At 41.6% G+C, this 18,993-nt stretch overlaps 1 protein-coding gene across 1 annotated transcript in view; it reads left to right on the forward strand.

Annotated features, from left to right (window-relative positions):
* PTDSS1 (phosphatidylserine synthase 1) overlaps positions 1 to 18,993 on the forward strand; it is a 73,920-nt gene that overhangs the window by 31,650 nt on the left and 23,277 nt on the right. Inside the window, exons 5-9 of the mRNA XM_017875286.1 lie at positions 4,195 to 4,353; positions 8,713 to 8,864; positions 13,054 to 13,195; positions 15,260 to 15,372; positions 18,368 to 18,433. Coding sequence (XP_017730775.1) covers positions 4,195 to 4,353; positions 8,713 to 8,864; positions 13,054 to 13,195; positions 15,260 to 15,372; positions 18,368 to 18,433 — 632 coding nt within the window. The remainder of the gene's footprint in view (positions 1 to 4,194; positions 4,354 to 8,712; positions 8,865 to 13,053; positions 13,196 to 15,259; positions 15,373 to 18,367; positions 18,434 to 18,993) is intronic.

Below are 18,993 nucleotides of genomic sequence, written 5' to 3' on the forward strand. Positions count from 1 at the left end.
AATATAAATCCCTTAGAATTAATATTATAATATTATAAATATTGTAAATTGGATCACTGAAATCCCATTAGAGGCAGTTTGTTTGTGTAATTGAAAAGTTGCTGCATTTTAAAATATTGATTCTATTCAAAAATATGTCTTTAAATTTCAGACAACTTTGTAGACTGGGTTGTCTTGAAGCAGCAGTCTTTGGCGAATTAATGCTGACCCCGCTTTTCTTCTTCATAAGACACCATCCCATGCTGGAGGGAGTCGGGGAGAGGGTGGGCATTCTCCCTGTCCTCTTGGAGCTTGGAGTCTACAAGAAGGCAAATTAAACCAATAATTGTTGGCTATTGAACCCTAAGACAATTTCAACAGCTTTTTAGAATTTTATGATGAGAAATTTTAAACCTGTGCAAGAGTAGAGAGAATCTATAACCTCATGTACCCATCACCCAGTGTCAGTATTATTGACACAGGCCCAAACTTATTTTACCTTTTCATTCCACATCCTGGATTATTTTGAAACAGTTCTCAGAAATTAAACCTAAAATAGATGGGCTTTTCTTTTTTTTTTTTTTTTAGCATAACCACTGAACAGTGAACAGTACGCAGTGAGTGTTCACATTTCTGCAGTTGCTTTGTAAATGTTCTGTACAGTTGATTTATGCAAAATAGGATCCAGACAAGGTTTACACATTGCAGTTGATGTGTCTTTTAAATCCCTTTTCATCTGTAATTCCCCCTCATCATTTCCTGAAAGTTTATTTGTCAAAGAAACCACATTGCTTTATTCTATAGGGTTTTTCACATCTGGATTTTGCAGCTGCATTTGCAGTATCATCATTTAACATGTTCTTTTTGTCCCCCTGTATCTTCTATAAAGTAGAACTCAGGTGTAGGGGCTGGATGAGATTCTAGATTCCAGATCAGTTTTTACAGTGGGACTGCTTCATAGCTGGTGCTGCGTATCACACTAGGAGGCACACAGTGTCTGGTGGTCTCTCTTTTTATAATGTTAAGGTTGGTCATGGCTTTGCGAGGTCAGCATCAATTTTAAGATGCACCATCAATTATAGGTATGACTTTTTGGAGGAGAAAAAAAGAAGCCTTGGGCTGGGCATGGTGGCTCATGCCTGTAATCACAGCACTTTGGGAGGCCCAGGTGGGCGGATCACAAGGTCAGGAGTTTGAGACCAGCCTGGTGTTTGAGACCATGTTTGAGACCAACATGGTGAAACCCTGTCTCTACTAAAAATACAAAAATTAGCCAGGTGTGGTGGCATGCGCCTGTAATCCCAGCTACTTGGGAGGCTGAGACAGGGGAATCATTTGAACCCGGGAGGCGGAGATTGCAGTGAGCTGAGACAGGGTGAGACTCTGTCTCAAAAAAAAAAAAAAAAAGAAAAAAAGAAAACAGAAAAAGAAACCTTACACTGAAAGTGCTACACATTGTAATATATTGAAATAGTCACCCTAATTCTCAAAACAATACAGTGTGAAAAAGGCATGTCATAGATTCAAGGAAGCACAGTCATTACAAAGGGTACAGCCTACGCAGAGGCCCTGACTGGGGGTGTGGGGAGCTGGGACCATTCTGGTACAGAAGGAGTGTAGGGATCACAAGGCAGAGGGCCCTGCCTGAGGCTAAGGAGGTGGCCAGGGCTGAGCCAGCTGGGATGAGGAGTTTGGGTTATTCTAAATGTACAAAAAGGCCATGCAAGGTTTATAAGCAGAGGAGCTACATGACCTGTGTTGATGTTTTAGGAGGTCAATCAATAATACCTCCATTTCTAGTGGAGTTTGGAAACAGAAACAAGAGTTCAAAATCTCAGCTGATTTCTTCCTGTAAAAGCTCAGTGGAGCAGATGGCTTTAGACCTGGGCTGAATTAAGCAAGCCTGTCTTCCCCTTGCCCATTAGACAACCACAAGCTTCTTCTACAAAGCAGGGCCTGACCCACAAAAGTTGCTGCATGGCTGGGGGAGCTGATGAGAACCTGTGCTGTCTGTAGGCAGGTAATTTCCAAAGAGGATCCAAAAGAGGTTGGATCTCTTTCTTCTTCCAAAGTCAGCAACTGCCCCAGAGAGGAGTGAGCAGATAGTTGGGCTGGAGACCCGGCGTGTGCAGTAGTGGAGATCCTTCTGCACTGGGACGGGCATGCTACCCAACCCCTCTCTCCCCGCCCTCCTGCCCCAGACACCCTTACACGCTTGCATGCACATTCCATGATCTAATGATGATTTTCAAGATCTCTCTGTAGTCTGAAGCTGGATGTGAATGCCCAGGTGCTTATTATAGCATCATCTATACTTTGTTATATGCCTGACACATTCCACCATTTTCGAAAGCTGTTATTACAGAAGTCTAAACAAGAAATAATAGTGGCAGTGAGATGGATACAAGAACAACCTGGGGAGGTAAAATGAATAGGACTTGGTATTTGGTTAGGTGTCCAGCAAGCGAGGCAGAGGGTAGGGTTGCCAAGATCAGCCTAGGACCAGTTGGGAGGTCAGCAGAATCTGTCTTTACCCATCTTTTGCTCACAGACATTGTCCACTTGACCCCCATTCCAGGCTTCAGCTCTCTGCTGTCTTTAGTTAAAGCCTGTTGCTCCTGGTTCCCAGGGTTCTGCCTGCACGCAGCTCTCTGGCTGCTTTAAACTGCGGTGCTCTGTGGCCCTTCCAGGACCAGGACCTCGGGTCTTACGATGGGGATAACTGGCAAATCTGTTCATTACTAACTATACTGCAAATAGATGGATTGGTCTTTATGATTTTTAAAGTGCCTTCCCACATGTCAAAGCGTAGAAATACTTAATAGATTATAAAGGCCTCCAGAATTATCTGCAAGCTGTGATTACTTTAAGAGTAGCCTTCTAAAAACAGATCTTATCCCTTCCTTATCTAACCCTACACAGTGTATTCCAGAGTAAAGAAGAGGGTGAGGTGGTTGAGACATTTGAGTTGATGGGATGTGGCCATGCTCCTTAACCTAATATATAACCTGCTTCAGCCTAAGGGCATTTCCCTCTGTCAGCCTGCGATTCTCTGTGACAAGAACGTGCTGTTCCAGAGTCCGGGAAGAGACTTTTCATCTTATTGCAGGGCAGTTTGTTTTTTTTTTTAAGCCTTATCTTGACTCATCCGTATTGAATTTTATCCTCCTTTCTCCAGATTTCCCATTTACACAGCATAATCTCACATCATACTAGTTCTCAAAAAATAGAATTCTTAAAATGTTTGTTCAGCTTTGCAAGTTGAAACGCATTTTATCTGAGAAGGAAATCTGATGTGTGGTGGGTTTCAGAAGAAACAGGGAAGCTCTTTTGCTCTCAGAAAGTATTTCTGGAATTTGAAACTATTATAGTGTATAGGAATGTTTTTCAGCTGGCTGATAATAGGGGGTGAATATTTGCCAACTCTTACTACTGCCTATCAAATTAATTTTGGGAAGGAAGGATATGAAATGTAGAGATTCCCGATAAATGTTATATTATCATATTGTCATGGAGTCATATGATAAGATATTAAATTACTTAGAAATATGTATAATCAAAAACAAAGATACTAGAAATGGAACCAAAATTCTTAAAAGCTTTGTAATTTTTAATATTTAAATTATGTAGTATCTGGTACATTTTGGGGGAGGGGAGTTCTCTGTTCTTTTAATTACTGAAGTTGGGCGCTTTTCTTTTTTCTAGCATAACTATTTAAGGCTTTACATTTTCCTCTAAAGTTCAGTTTTTACATGGTGTATTTTCATTATCATTATGGCACATTAAAAAAATTATATTACAATTTCTTCTTTAATCCATGATATTTAGAAATGTGTGTTTAAATTTCCAAATCTATTGGGAATCTTGTATTTGTGCTTTAGTTACTGGCTTTAATATTGTTGCCTGGTGGTCAGATGACATGATCTATGTCATACCACTTCTTTAGGATATGTTGAGCCTTTGTAAAATTATGTTGCTTCTCATTTTAATGCAGCTTTTGTAATTCACAGCAAAGCAGTTTTGATTTATAAACTTAAATACTTGTCCATTTTCCCTCAAGACCCTTAAGTTATTAAAACTTTCTCTTTTTTTTTTACTGAGCAGGACTTATTAGTTGTCAAGGTCATATCTGTTCTTTTCATTTACCGGCAGAATCCTGGAAGCAAGTTGATTTCTAGAGTTTCACTAATTATTCACTTTTTTTATTTTAAATAGGAGTATGCTGTGAACTGCCATGTGATCACCTGGGAGAGGATTATCAGCCACTTTGATATATTTGCATTTGGACATTTCTGGGGCTGGGCCATGAAGGCCTTGCTGATCCGTAGTTACGGTCTCTGCTGGACAATCAGTATTACCTGGGAGCTGACTGAGGTAAGAGGGAGGGCATTGGGGGTTCCCCAGACTGTGCCGTGTGTGTAGTTTATATATAGGAAAAAGTATGTCCATTAACAGTCAGTTAATCCATTCTCCAGCCCCTGTGGTACAAAACGTATTTAAACCATCCCATAAGAATATTTTATACTTCTGTTTAAAAAACAAGCAAATATTTTTTAAAAACCTCCTTGTTAACTTAATAAAGTGTACCTCGGTCCTGCAAGTGTTAAAGAGAAACAAATGAAATAAAGCTAAAGAATGAAGTTAAAATTCCAAGTAAGACAAATAAATGGGAATGAGGAGATCTGCTTAGAATTCAATAGATCAGTTGACCTACTAACTGGCTTCTAGTTTGAGATAATAGAATTGTGTGTTCAAGTACTATAAGAGCATCCAGGGTATTTGGTAGCTGCAAAATGGATTCTAAATGTTAGCTCTAATATGTCAGTAATCAAAAGTTTGTTGCATTTACTTAATAAAAGAATTATAGTCTTGAAAAACTATTAGCAAAATGAAAATTTGGGAACTACCTCATTATTGTTCTGTTATTCTTAATCATTCCCAGTGAACAGCATTTGGCCATATGCACAGTATGCTTCTCCATGCTCATCATTGTCCTGACCCTAACTTAGAGACGTGTGCCAACTAGATGTGGCTTCCGTTAATGTGCCTCTCACTGTTCTGGAGGCCAGAAGTCCAAGATCAAGGCGTTGGCAGGACTGGTTCCCCCTGGGGCCTTTCAGAGCATTTGTTCCAGGCTCCTCCTCTATCTTTGTGGTTTGCTGGCAGTCGTGGTCCCTGGGCTTGTTGATGCACGGCCCCTTCGTGGTCACGTGGCGTTCTCCCTGTGAATGTCTGAGGCTTCATGGTGTTCTTTTTTTGGCACGATCTCAGCTCACTGCAACCTCCGCCTCCCGGAGGGTTCAAGCGACCCCTGCCTCAGCCTCCCAAGTAGCTGGGACTACAGGCGTGTGCCACCACACCCAGCTAATTTTTTGTATTTTTAGTAGAGACGAGGTTTCACCATGTTAGCCAGGATGGTCTCAATCTCCTGTCCTCATGATCTGCCTGCCTCAGCCTCCCAAAGTGCTGGGATTACAGGCATGAGCCACTGTGCCCAGTCCCATGTGTTCTTTTTCATAAGGACACACGAGCATTCCCCTTTATAAGAACATAGGTCATATTGGATTAGCAGCTCACTGTACTCCCTATGACCTCATCTTAACAAAGTACCTCTCCAATGACTCTATCTCCAAATAAGCTCAAATTCTGAGGTATTGGAGGTTAGGGCTTCAACATTGGAGTTTTGAGAGGACACAACTCAACCAATCCATAATAGTGCCCAACACTTTACATATGCCTTCTAAGTCCTTACAACAAATCGGGAAAAGCGGTGTATACAGATTCCCACTGTGCAGATGGGGGAGCTGGAGCGCACTGCCTTGCTTCCTTAGGTGAGCCAGGATTGGATTCCAGATGTGAAGCCCACATTCCTGCCCTTACACCACATTCTGCCTCTGAATTCCAAGCGTCTTTGGAACCCGGCTGCTGCATGGGCTTGTGTCAGGCACTTGGCCCTTGTCGGCCTCACTTGCTTCCCCCTTGCACTGCAGACTGGGCATCTGCTGTACCTTCTTTCCCTACTTCCCAGTGCCTGTGGTCGCCAGGCCCTATAGATTTCTGTAGAGTCTTCTAAGCACCCAGTCGTCCACTGACGTCTCTTCAGACCTCTGCTCCCACTTGTCTCTAATCCACGGTCATCTCCGTCTGAATTGCTTGTCTCTTCACTATTGCCAAATGATCCTCTTTAGACCCCACCAGACCAAGGCTCTTTCCTCCTCAGAGCTCTTTAGTGTTTGTCCATTACTCTTTTTTGAGACGAGTCTTACTTTGTTACCCAGACTGGAGTGCAGTGGTGCGATCTCGGCTCACTGCAACCTCCACCTCCCGGGCTCAAGCGATTCTCTTGCCTCAACCTCCCAAGTAGCTGGGATTACAGGCGTGTGCCACCACACCCAGCTAATTTTTAATTTTTAGTAGAGATGGGGTTTTGCCATGTTGGCCAGGCTGGTCTCTTAACTCCTGACCTCAAGTGATCCGCCTGCCTCAGGCTCCCAAAGTGCTGGGATTACAGGTGTGAGCCACCGTGCCAGACCTCCATTACTCTTAAAATAGAATCCAAACTTCCAACCCTGCCTACGAGGCTCCAGGTTCACCAGCCCCTGCCTGCAGCCTCAGCCTCATCATGCCTCATTTTTGCCCTTGGTGCTGCAGCCGCCTCTGATGTCTTCCCTGCCACAGAGTCCTCCCCACTGCTCTTCCCTCTCTTCTCGCCCTTCACCTGCTAACAAGCTGTCTCCAGAGCTCAGCTCCGGAAGGCTTTCCCTGCCCCTCCAGTAACTGTGCTCCATCTTCATACAGCTGGAAATAGAACACCTCACCACTCTCCTTTGAAATGCTCCTCACGTGTTAGACACTCGATAAGTGTCTCTTCTGCTCAACCTTGTGCCTCAAGAGGGCAGGGCCCATGCCTGTGTATTCCCAGACCCAAGAACTTTGCCTTCTACACGGCAGATGCTCCACAAATCTGTAGTGAATGAAGGAATGCAGCCCCCTCCTCCTTGGGCTTGGGTCCGTCGGGGGTCCATCTCACCCCCAGAACCTGGTACCTTCAAGGAAAGTTCCTTAGGCTGAAGGATGCCCTCCACATCCCACTTTCTCTTGCATAGTTTTCTTTCAGCAAATATGTGTCATGGACTTCTGCTGAAGTTTCTCTCTTCTCTAAGGACAAGAGTTAAGATGCCATCTCGTTGCTTGGAATCTGGGAATACACTTCAAGGGTAGTACCAGGCCCCCAGGGTTAAGAATGCAGCCACAAGCCATCACACGCAGCAGCTACTCTGTAGCTTCTTGACAGCAGGTTCATTAAGAACAAAAAATTCCTCATATTTATAATTTGTTTATAGCTTACAAAATGCTTTCATGAATACTGTTTTATCTTTGTGGTATTTATTATATTGCTTCAAAGGTTTATAATTACAGGCTTGTCTCTTTCCAGAGAACTTCCAAGCATTGTCTTAATAATTTCACCTCCTTACATTGGACCTTCACACAGCAGGGCATGCTGTTCTGAACACAGCAGATACATCCTTTGTTTTGGACAAATTGATTTCCAGAGGACTTCTGTTCCACCCTTGATCTTACTGTTTCCCTTTCCTGGAATGCCCACATCTTCATCTCCATCTCATGAAATCAGTCATTCTTGTCCTTCATGTTCCCACTCCAATATGTCTTTCTTGCAGAAGCTCTCTCCAGGAAAGTTCCAGAGTCCAAAGAAACCTTCAGCCTCAGTCAGAATGCATGTTTTTTCCACCATACTCCATTTATGTCACCACTGTAACACTTTCCTCAGTCTGTCATATTTTGTGGTTCTGTTTATCTGGATAAACATCTGATCCCAGCACTTTGGGAGGCCGAGGCAGGCGGATCATGAGGTCAGGAGTTTGAGACCAGCCTGGGTAACATGGTGAAACTCTGGCTCAACTAAAAATACAAAAATTAGTGGGCGTAGTGGTGTGTGCCTATAATCCCAGCTACTTGGGAGGCTGAGGCAGGAGAATTGCTTGAACCTGGTAGGCAGAGGTTGCAGTGAGCCGAGATCACAGCACTGCACTCCAGCCAGGGCAACAGAGCAAGACTCTGTCTCAGAAAAAAAACACAAAAATATAACATCTGACTCCTCCCTTTGAAATCAAGACCCTTGACTTTCTTTTCTCTCATCACCTTGCACATCAATGGGCACTTAATAAAAGATTGTCATTATTGTGAATCAGTTGATGTGAGATTTCCTATTAAACTGTCATGCTTCCTACATCGTGTCATCAAGAGCTAACTGTTCTTTTACAACTTACTCAGTGTTTTACCTAATATCTAGGGGATATTTTTGAAACGCACAACTTGAATTCTCAAGCTGCTAATTTTGAGAATTATGACAATGCTTTGTTGTCAGGGTTGGAAACTTTTCTCCTTTTCCCCTCCCAGATTCTTGTCATGTTGTCGTTAGCCAAGGTAATTAAGTGGTAGTATTTTTCAGGAGAGACCATCCTTTCTTTAAAGCCCTGTGTCAAAAAGAGAAGAGCTGTTTGGATATGTGCTGTTTGTTTGCAAGCCATCTGCAATATAAAAAATAAACAGATTGCAGAACCTGTTACTGTTGGTTATTTTCTATACATTAGGAAAAAATGAAATGTCAACGACTTCTTCTGAAATAATGTATTATTAAAAAGGAAATGTATCTATCTGCAAGGTAACCCAGTTTTGTTTATTATTTCAACCATGGGTTCTTGTGTTTCTCAGCTCTTCTTCATGCATCTCCTCCCCAATTTTGCCGAGTGCTGGTGGGATCAAGTGATTCTGGACATCCTGTTGTGCAATGGCGGTGGTATTTGGCTGGGCATGGTCGTTTGCCGGTTTTTAGAGATGAGGACTTACCACTGGGCAAGCTTCAAGTGAGTTGCCTTCTTTTTGGATATTAGTCACAGTTTTTCATGACATATATTTAATTGTTTTGGTAGGAATCCATTTTAGTATGGTCTTTGATGATAAGGAATAAATTCCATGTTAATAACTGAAACTCATAAATGATTATAAACCTGATTTCAAGCATTTGTTCAGAAAATGCTCAAACATTTATGATTTTCTCTTTCTCACCCTATGTATTCAGGGGGTCCTAACACCATCCTCTTAATTCAAAAGATTTCTCAAATCTACCCCCTCTTTTTTATCCCAACTGCCTCAGCCGTCATTCAGACTCCTATCCCTGGATCAATTCGTCTGTTTCCAGGTTAAGTCCTCCAGTCCTTCCCACAACATTGCTTGAGTGATCTTTTTGAAAACATCAGATTCATTATGTCATTCCCCTGTGATGGCTTCTCATGGTCTTTGGTTATGGTCAATACATCCATTGCCCCAGTAGGGAGATCGTTTCTCTATACCCTCCCAGGCACCTGAGGGTCTGTTTGTGCACATGCTCCCCTCTCTTCACCTGAGACTTGGCCTGTGTACCCATAGGCCAGCCTGATCATCCTTTTCTTCGCTGACTCAACTCACTTGCCACCCAGGAAGTTCTCTGACTAGTTTTAAGTTGCACGCCCCACTGTGCTTCCAGTGGAAGACAGTCACACTGCCGGCATTGCTTTATCCTGCTTTGTTAAACTTGCTTCTCAGTTTGCAGCAGGAATCATGCCATTGATAAGGAAGAATAATGGTAGTGATAATGAAAGCTGTGGTTGCTTCAATTGTGTTTAAAACTTTGTTTACTTTATATAACAAAATAGCATTTTCCCCCATCATTAAATATTCTTCTAAAACATGATTTTAAAGGGCTTCTTTGTACTTAAACATATGGATAAACCATGTAGTATTTAACCAGTTCCATTTTATGGGGCTTTAGTTGTTTCAAAGTTTTGCTTTTATAAAGAAGACTGGAGTGATCATTCTTGGACATATATCTTAGTGTGCATTGTCTTGTTTTTTTTTGGTAAATAAATTCTTAGAAATAGAGTGTACCAATTTATAATCTCACCTGTAATATATATGTGTATCCATTTCACTATTTCCTTGAACTGCATTTTTAAACCTTTGTCAAATTTATCACACATAAAATTGTGATACTGGATTTCTATCAATTTCTATTGGATTTACCCTCTTTTATTTGTGCTTTCTATAGATTAAGCTTATTAACACTTTGCCATAAATGTGACTTTATTTTCCATTTTGTCATCCCGTTTTTTTGTTTGTTTTTTTGAGATGGAATCTCGCTCTGTCGCCCATGCTGGAGTGCAGTGGTGCAATCTCAGCTCACTGCAGCCTCCGCCTCCCAGGTTCAAGCAATTCTCCTGCCTCAGCCTCCCAAGTAGCTGGGACTTCAGGTACATGCCACCACGCCTGGCTAAGTTTTGTTTTTAGTAGAGACGGGGTTTCACCATGTTGGCCAGGCTGGTCTCGAACTCCTGGCCTCAGGTTGTCACTTGCCTCGGCATCTCAGAGTGTTGGGATTATGGGCATGAGCCACCATGCCCAGCCTGTCATCCCCTTTTAAACTAGTTTGTGGTGGATTTTTTATTTAAACATCAAAAATACTGTTAATCTTTTTGTTTAGATAAATTTTAACTAGTATTTTCTTGTAGTTTCTAGTTTTTTGATTTTTTTGTTTTTTTTTTTTTTGAGACAGAGTTTCACTCTTGTTGCCCAGGTTGGAGTACAATGGCGCGATCTCGGCTCACCGCACCCTCTGCCTTCCAGGTTCAAGCGATTCTCCTGCCTCAGCCTCCCGAGTAGCTGGGATTAGCCACCACGCCTGGCGAATTTTTTTTTTTTGTATTTTAGTAGAGACGGGGTTTCTCTGTGTTGGTCAGGCTGGTCTCGAACTTCTGACCTTAGGTGATCCACCCACCTCAGCCTCCCAAAGTGCTGGGATTACAGGCGTGAGCCATCGCGCCCGGCCTTTCTTATAGTTCTTTAATGGTTTTTCTTGTTTTAAGTGTTTAATCTGTCTTAAATTTATTTTGGTATATGATGTGAGGAGGGGATTTCACAATGTTTTTTCCATTGGTTAACCAGTTTTCCCCATCCCTTTTATTACTAAACCTTTCTTTGGTCACTGACTTGCAAGGACACTTTTTAATATATTTAATTTTAATTCTAATTTTTATGTATTTATTTTTTTGAGACAAGAGTCTTGCTCTGTCACCCAGGTTGGGGTGCAATGGTGCAATCTTGACTCACTGCAACCTCCACTTTCCGGGTTTAAGCAGTTATCCTGCGTCAGCCTCCCCAGTGCCTGTAATCCACAGCTGGCATTACAGGCATGTACCACCACACCCGGCTAATTTTTGTATTGTTAGTAGAGACAGGGTTTCTCCATGTTGGCCAGGCTAGTTTTGACCCCAGCCTTCTAAAGTGCTGGGATTACAGGCATGAGCCATCATGCCCAGTCACTTTTTAATATATTTAAGGCAGCATTTAACCTAACAAAAATAGTAGCCATGCTTCAAGTATTGCTCCAAGCAAGTTTCACCAGCAGTATCTCATTTGAGCCTTGCATCAGTCCTAGGGGTAGATACTGTTATTCTCTTCATTTTAGGAATGATGTGATACTGAGGCTTAGGTTTAGTAATTTGCCTAAGGACACACAGCTAGCAAGCAGCTGAGTCTGAATTTGCACCAGGACGTCTGCTTTCCTTTTTGTTGTTGTTGTTGTTGTTTTTGAGACAGAGTCTGTCGCACAGGCTGGAGTGCAGTGGCACAATCTCAGCTCACTGCAACCTCCGTCTCCCAGGTTCAAGCGATTCTCCTGCCTCAGCCTCCCGAATAGCTGGAACTATAGGCACCTGCCATCACACCTGGCTAATTTTTGTATTTTTAGTAGAGACAGGGTTTCACCATGTTGGCCAGGCTGGTCTCAAACTCCTGACCTCAAGTGATCTGCCAGCCTTGGCCTCCTAAAGTTCTGGGATTAGAGGCATGAGCCACCGTGCCTGGCCTTGGGACGTCTGCTTTCTTAAACACTGCTACAATATACTTCCTTGTTTTCTTATGTTTATTCTTGAAATTTGACTTCAGAATCATTTTGTCAAGTTCCCAAGACATAAGGCCAACTAATAAACAACAACAACAAAAACTCATGTTGGTGGTTTTTTAAAGTAATATCAAATGTATAAATGAATACAGGTTAAGTTGAATTAACCTCTTTGCTGTATTAAATATCCTGATTCTTGATCACACTGCATCTCTACTTATTCCCATTTTCAGTCTTTCTATGCACTTTGCTATTTTTACAGTACAAGTCTTTTGTAGTTCTTGTTTATTTTTGGATGGTCTCTATTTTTTGCTGCCAGTGTGCCGCAGATCTTCTTGCTGTGATGTTTTCTCGGTAGAGTTTGTTGGTGGATAGGTGGGTGGATGAAGGAACAGCCCTGGTTTCCTATCACTCTCCCTGCTCCCATCCAGTAGAACAGAAGGCCTGACTGGTTGGTGCTTGTGCCTCCAAGCACTTAGCACAATGTTGGAGACATGAAAGTTCATGAAATAAATATTTGTGGAATTAAAGACTCATTACCAGTTATTAAATAGTATTTATTATACCTTGGGTTTTGGCTCTCCTGGACTAGGACAGGAAGGGCTGGAATCTATACCCACCCCTCATGCTGAGTGTGCCAGCCACTTGCTGTCTCTGAGCCTTAATGTCCGCATTTGTAAATTGTGGGACTGTTTAGTTCTTTCATGGGTGTATGAAACTTTTGAGTAATTTCGAGGATGAAAATGAAGAAAGGTTAAATATCACTGTTCATTAACCCAAAGTGTTTACTGCTGTGGGGAAGAAATAGGGTAAAGAAGTGATGTGGGTGATGCAAGAATACGGAGTGTGTACAGTTTTACCTGGGAGAGAAGCAGTGGCTGAGAACAGTCTCCTTGCTGCCCTGTGCCTGTCATCAATAAAATTCCCCATTGAGTGTGCTTCTGTCACCTGCTTTGCCTGTATAAATAGACCTTTGAGACACAACTCAAATAAAAAGCAGTCTCTTTGTCCTGAGTATTTGTTATAAAAATCATCAGCGCACAGGATTTTTTTCTTGTGGTTTGTTTTTCCCCCTGCCTTATCTCTGGATTTTCACTGGAGCCATTCTCTTCTTATAGGGACATTCATACCACCACCGGGAAGATCAAGAGAGCTGTGCTGCAGTTCACTCCTGCTAGCTGGACCTATGTTCGATGGTTTGACCCCAAATCTTCTTTTCAGAGAGTAGCCGGAGTGTACCTTTTCATGATCATCTGGCAGGTATTTTTTCAGATGCCTAGAAGTTGGGAGGAAAACAAAGACTAAAATAAAAACTTTTTAGGAATGTAGAGTTAACGTTAGTTTACATTGCTTTTCAGCTCCATACTTTACAAGATATAATATTCTGCAGCTGGCATGTAGAATAATTAAGCAAAGTGATATTATTATGCTAAAGTCTTGCCTCATTGTGAAGACAGTTTTAAAATATGGATCTTTGAATTACAAATTAGAAACAGATTAGATTCCATGAAATAAATTGTGTCTAGCATCCATCATCCAATGAGTTAGGCATTGGATTGCTTTTTAGAATGATCATTTTTAAGACCAAAGGAACAAATGAGAAGGCTTTTCTTACATTCCTAATTTAGTGTTTATTGGTTAAAATTGTTCCTCAGCTGTTACCACTTTGGGTAATATGTAGGGTGCTAAATGAGTGCCAGGGAATTGGAGCCTTTTGCTGAGTTCTCCAAAGTGTTGTCCTCCGTGGAGAGAAGCTGTATTTCCAAGTGGCCCACTTCACGACGGAAGTGATTCCGACAGCCCAGGGTCTTGGCAAAAGATTATGAAGCATCTGTGTTTCTGACAGACAGCAATTTTTTCTGATGCTCCTGGCCCCAGGTTGTTTCACAACTTTTGGAGAGTAGCCAAGAGAAACCAGCTTTTGCCTGAAGAGGATCTTTCAGAATCATCAGAAATCATGTTTTGGACACATAAACACAAAATACTCCCAACATAAGGAAAACATTAGCAGATGTCACTTTTAGGACAGGCGATCTTCCTTGTTCACACAGAGACAATACCCATCTCAATAAGTGGAGTTTATGCATACAGAAGTGTATGTGAATAGTTAAGTAAGTAGTCACCATGGTTTGGAGAGGTCAATACCTTTAAAAACAGGACCGTAGATGGGTTGGGATTAAGCTGTGCCTTATCAGGCCCAATGTCATGGAAAGCAGAAGCTTTCTTTTATTAGAAGGAGGAATGATTGGATTTGTCAAGGAGGGTAGTATAGTGCCTCTAGGGTGGAACCACCTGGTGGTATGCGATGGAGCACACCTGGATCCGGGATCCAGCCAGCGAGCAGCCATGTCCCAGCCACGAGATATTTTGTGCTACTCATCATAATGAACTGCGTGAAGATGCTAACCTCAAGGAAAGGGACTACTGCTCCCAGCTGAAACTTGGACCAACCCTTCACACCCACTTTTAAGGACTGCCTTTGATAGAGGATCTGCTCTGTCCTAGGCGTGTGCTGCACAATTCCATTATCATCTCTCAGATGTGTCTCCAGCTTCTTCTTTTGCTTTTTTTTGAGACGGAGTGTCACTCTTGTCACCCAAGTTGGAGTGCAGTGGCACAATCTCGGCTCACTGCAGCCTGCAACCTCTGCCTTCTGGGTTCAAGCAATTCTCCTGTCTCAGCCCCGTGAGTAGCTGGGATTACAGGTGCCCACCACCACGCCTGGCTAATTTTTGTATCTTTAGTAGAGATGGGATTTCACCACTTCGGCCAGGCTGGTCTCAAACAACTTACCTCAGGTGATCTGCCTGCCTCGGGCTCCCAAAGTGCTGGGATTATAGGCGTGAGCCACCGCGCATGGCCTCAAGCTTCTTTTGATTATTAAAGAGCTTACTTATCTACAGTGGGAATTCTCTTAGACCTGGCCTGATTTCTGTAAGGCAGCATAGGCGTTCCTTGGCACAGGTTTGCTTTCATGATTTCTGTATGCTCAAAGCATTTCTCTCCTGACTATCCCAGTAGATCACACGTGTGAGCTGAGTAACAATCATACAAACGAGGAAACATGACAAATAGCTGATATCCTGTGCCCCTTTGTGCCCATCCACCACCCCCACCACCTCTCCCTGGGCCTCCAATTGGTCCCTGCCCATAATGTACTGGCTGTTAACTAGTTTGAATAGCAACCCTTGGAAGACTACATCTATTCTCTGAAAATGCTTTGAACATACCAATTATTTCTAATTGTAGAATGTCTATTTAAGGAATAGAGGATTTTGAATTAGCATGAGGTACCAGGTTGACTAATTTCTCCATCTTTTTCAGCTGACTGAGTTGAATACCTTCTTCTTGAAGCATATCTTTGTGTTCCAAGCCAGTCATCCATTAAGTTGGGGTAGAATTCTCTTTATTGGTGGCATCACGGCTCCCACAGTGAGGTAATTCTGCACAAGCCCGACTGTCATATGAGAACATTAACTTGCTTTAGATTGTCCTGTTTAGCATAAGGAAAGTCACATAAACTAGCAGATTTTCCATGAAAATATCATCATAAAGAATTATACATCCAGAATATGAAGAAAATATTTTGTTCTCAGATAACCAGTAACATTAACCAGACATTAAAAAAGGGAAGCACTTGATCAACACCACACCAATAGTACTATCCATTATCATCAGATTCCTTTATAGTCTTGGACTGCTGATCTTTTTTTCTCCTATAACATCATATTAGAAAAAAATAACAGCATAGTGATGCTGAGTTTTTTAAAATGAGATTACTGGAAAATGCAAACGTTTTATGGTAGAACTGAAGTCATAAATGACATTATTTTTTGAATGAGACTTTTAGCTTTTCAGACCCAATTGATTTAATTTTCTTTTAAAAGACGCTTCCTGCAGTCCTCCAGGACAACTGAGATAAGCTTGGGTGTTCCCGCCATTATTCCCCTGGATTCATGTGGGGCCCTAGAGGTGAGGCTTATTCAGACACCATTCGTCAAGTAGGCTGGTCCCAGTGCAGTTCAAAGCAAGCATTTTCATTTGTTTCATTTTTCCTATTTAGAAACGGCATTTGGGTTTTATAACTAATATGGAATACTGGCATTAATGAGTAGCAACACCAAAAATCTGCCAAAGGTACAAATATAATCTAAGCAGTTAAAAGAGTTAGCTTTTCAGAAGCTGTAAGATTGCTTATTTCATTATTTTTAATATGCTTGCAAACCCCATAAGCAGCGGGCCTCACTTGCCAAGGACGGTAGATCCACACCATGTTGACCTTCTAGCCAGCACCTCTTCTTGTTATCATTCATTATTAACAACAACAAAAAAAAATCTCCAGATTCTGGATTCAGCAAACCAAGTAAGACATGTCCAAGTCCTGAGGAGTTAAGCCTAACATTCCCATCTGTTCTTTTCGTTATGACCAGAATGGAAAAGAAGAGTGGGTAAGCCAGCAGCCCTTTGAAACTTCATAAATCAGTGGTCTATTGCAGTCATTATCTCATAAATCCTGTTTTTTCTTAATGGTTTAGAGTCTCCATTTAAAATGTAGTTTAATTCAAGACTTTACAGTTTTTTTCAGGAAATATTCACTGCAGCTCTTTCATAAAATTAAGAGCAATCAATAAAGTCAGTAAGAATGGAAAGAAGTTTCTTCTTAGAACAAAATAGCAAATCACATATGATTTATCATGAAATTTCAGTATTAAACATGCCAAAACAAAAACTAGACACTAAAAATCCAATGCTTTGAACTCTTGAGAGATCCTCAAAATTTTACAATACCCTATGGATTTCTCCACAACTCTCTTTGTTTAAAACATCAGGCACTTCCTGTGCCCTTAACACTGTTTGAGGCAGTTCCCATGTAAGGAGGTTCTTTGACAAGTTACTTGGAAAGATGGACGTGCTGCTAATGGATTTTAACACAGCCACCCCATTTAGCAAATGTTAGGGCCCAAGAGGAGAGTTTAGAGGCTTCAGTGTAAATCGTACACACCACATCTCCAGCTTCTTCCTTCTTTATTAGACTTTCACACGAATCTGCTTTGAGAAGATATTTGAGTGAACATGCATTTAATCTGATAATATAAAGTACAATATAAGGAAATGGGTCCAGTTAGAGGGTAAAGTAGCTAAAATGGTCAAGATATATTAGGTCATGACAATATGAAGTTAGAGGAAAAGCTACATTCTTTATAATTAGAATTCTTCACTCTGGTCTTTGGGGTGAGGAGATAGTAGTTTATGGATGAGCTTCAGGTATCTGTGAATCCCCTGAACTTAAATGCAAAGTGTTATGCCTTTATCATAGCTTTCGTCAAATCCTCAAAGAGTTAGTGACCCCAAAAAGATGATGAGTTTCTGGTTCAGATGCTGCTGCTGAAGGGGTGGCTTGAATTTCAGGGGTACTTCCAAGACTCCAAGCCATGCTGTCCCACACAGAAGCCACTCCCACCTATGGCTGTTGAGCACAGAGATGTGCTCAGTCCACAATGAAACGTGCCGTGCATGGAAGCTACCCACCAGACTTTGAAGAGTTGGGGCCAAAACAGAATATAAAATACCTCATTATAATGTTTTAATATATTCGTTTAAATATTAGTTTAACATATTAATAAAATGGATTTTATATGTTCCTTTTTACTTTTTTAACACGTCTACTGGAAAATTTAAAATTGCATTTATGGCTTCCATTACATTTCTACCGGATGGTGCTGTTCTGAGCCTTTCAACACCATGTCATTGCCTGTTTTTTTCTGAACTTGTCAGTAACATTCCAAGTAATTGGCACTCAATGGCAGTGAGATATAGCTGGGGTCCCATTCCAGTTTCTGAAAGCCAAAAATCTGTATATTTTTGCCTGGTTACAATCAGCAACCTTTGTCCTGGAGAGAACCAGAGGAGACAACCAATGGACAGTGCTGCTCACTCTCTGGAGTCACCTCCACGGAGCTAGACATGCAAACACCCAGCCGGGGTTGCTTTGGGCAGGGCTGTGGAAGTCTTACCGCTGAATCCAGACTGCCTTTGCCAATCATCTGGCTCTTTTTAGTTTTTTTTTGTTTGTTTGTTTGTTTGTTTTATAAGGCTACTCGAGTGAAGCAGTGGGAGTGGAAAAGGAACAAAGAAATCTGTAAATGGTTGTGATCAGTTAGTTGCAAACACCCTGGCACTCAGACCAGACAATAATCTGGCTCTTTAAATGATGCTCCCCCCTCCCTCCAGCCTAACCCAAACGCTGAATCTCTTACAGGAATGTTGCAACAGGCACTGGCTTTCTCTTCTCTTGAACAGAACTAGACCAGGCAACCTGACATGGGACACGGAGGGACGGTTTTTACATTCACTCTGTCAAAGTGATTTAATTATGTCCTGACTTGCTGGTCTTCCAGCAGCTCTCAATGAATTCCAACTTTGTTCTTTCAGACAGTACTACGCTTACCTCACCGACACACAGTGCAAGCGTGTAGGAACACAGTGCTGGGTGTTTGGGTGAGTAATCTGTTATTGTGGAGATTTAAAAACCACTTAAGCCCTAAATTTCTTTGGGTATTTCTTGACCCTGTGTTAACAGCCTTTCAGTATAATTTTTCTGTGAAGGCAGGTGGACAAGATTTTATTTATATGTATGTGTATATACATATATATATACACACACACACACACACACACATACATACACCCATTATAGAGAAGAAATTACTTTTCACAGATATTTAAACAGTACATTCTCCCAATTAAAAAGTAATACATGCACAATGATAAAAATTCAGTAAAGGATCTAGAAGGAACGGAAGATCACCCAAAGAAGTCAACCATTTAGAGATAATTGTTGTTAATATTTTAATGTCATTCCTTTCCATTTTTCTGTGTGTGTGTGTGTGTGTGTGTGTGTTTCCAGCTGTCGTCTAGATTCTGAAGGGTGACATAGTTTTAAAGGCTAAAAATGTTGATACTCAGGTTAGATTTAGGAAGGTTCCTCCTGACCCCTAGAAGACTAAGGGCCATTGTCATTTGTTTCTCATAAGTTCTGTGTTGTAAGCTTGATTTTC

The sequence above is a fragment of the Rhinopithecus bieti genome, unplaced genomic scaffold (assembly GCF_001698545.2).
Source record: "Rhinopithecus bieti isolate Rb0 unplaced genomic scaffold, ASM169854v2 scaffold_8760, whole genome shotgun sequence".
Lineage (NCBI taxonomy): Eukaryota > Metazoa > Chordata > Mammalia > Primates > Cercopithecidae > Rhinopithecus > Rhinopithecus bieti.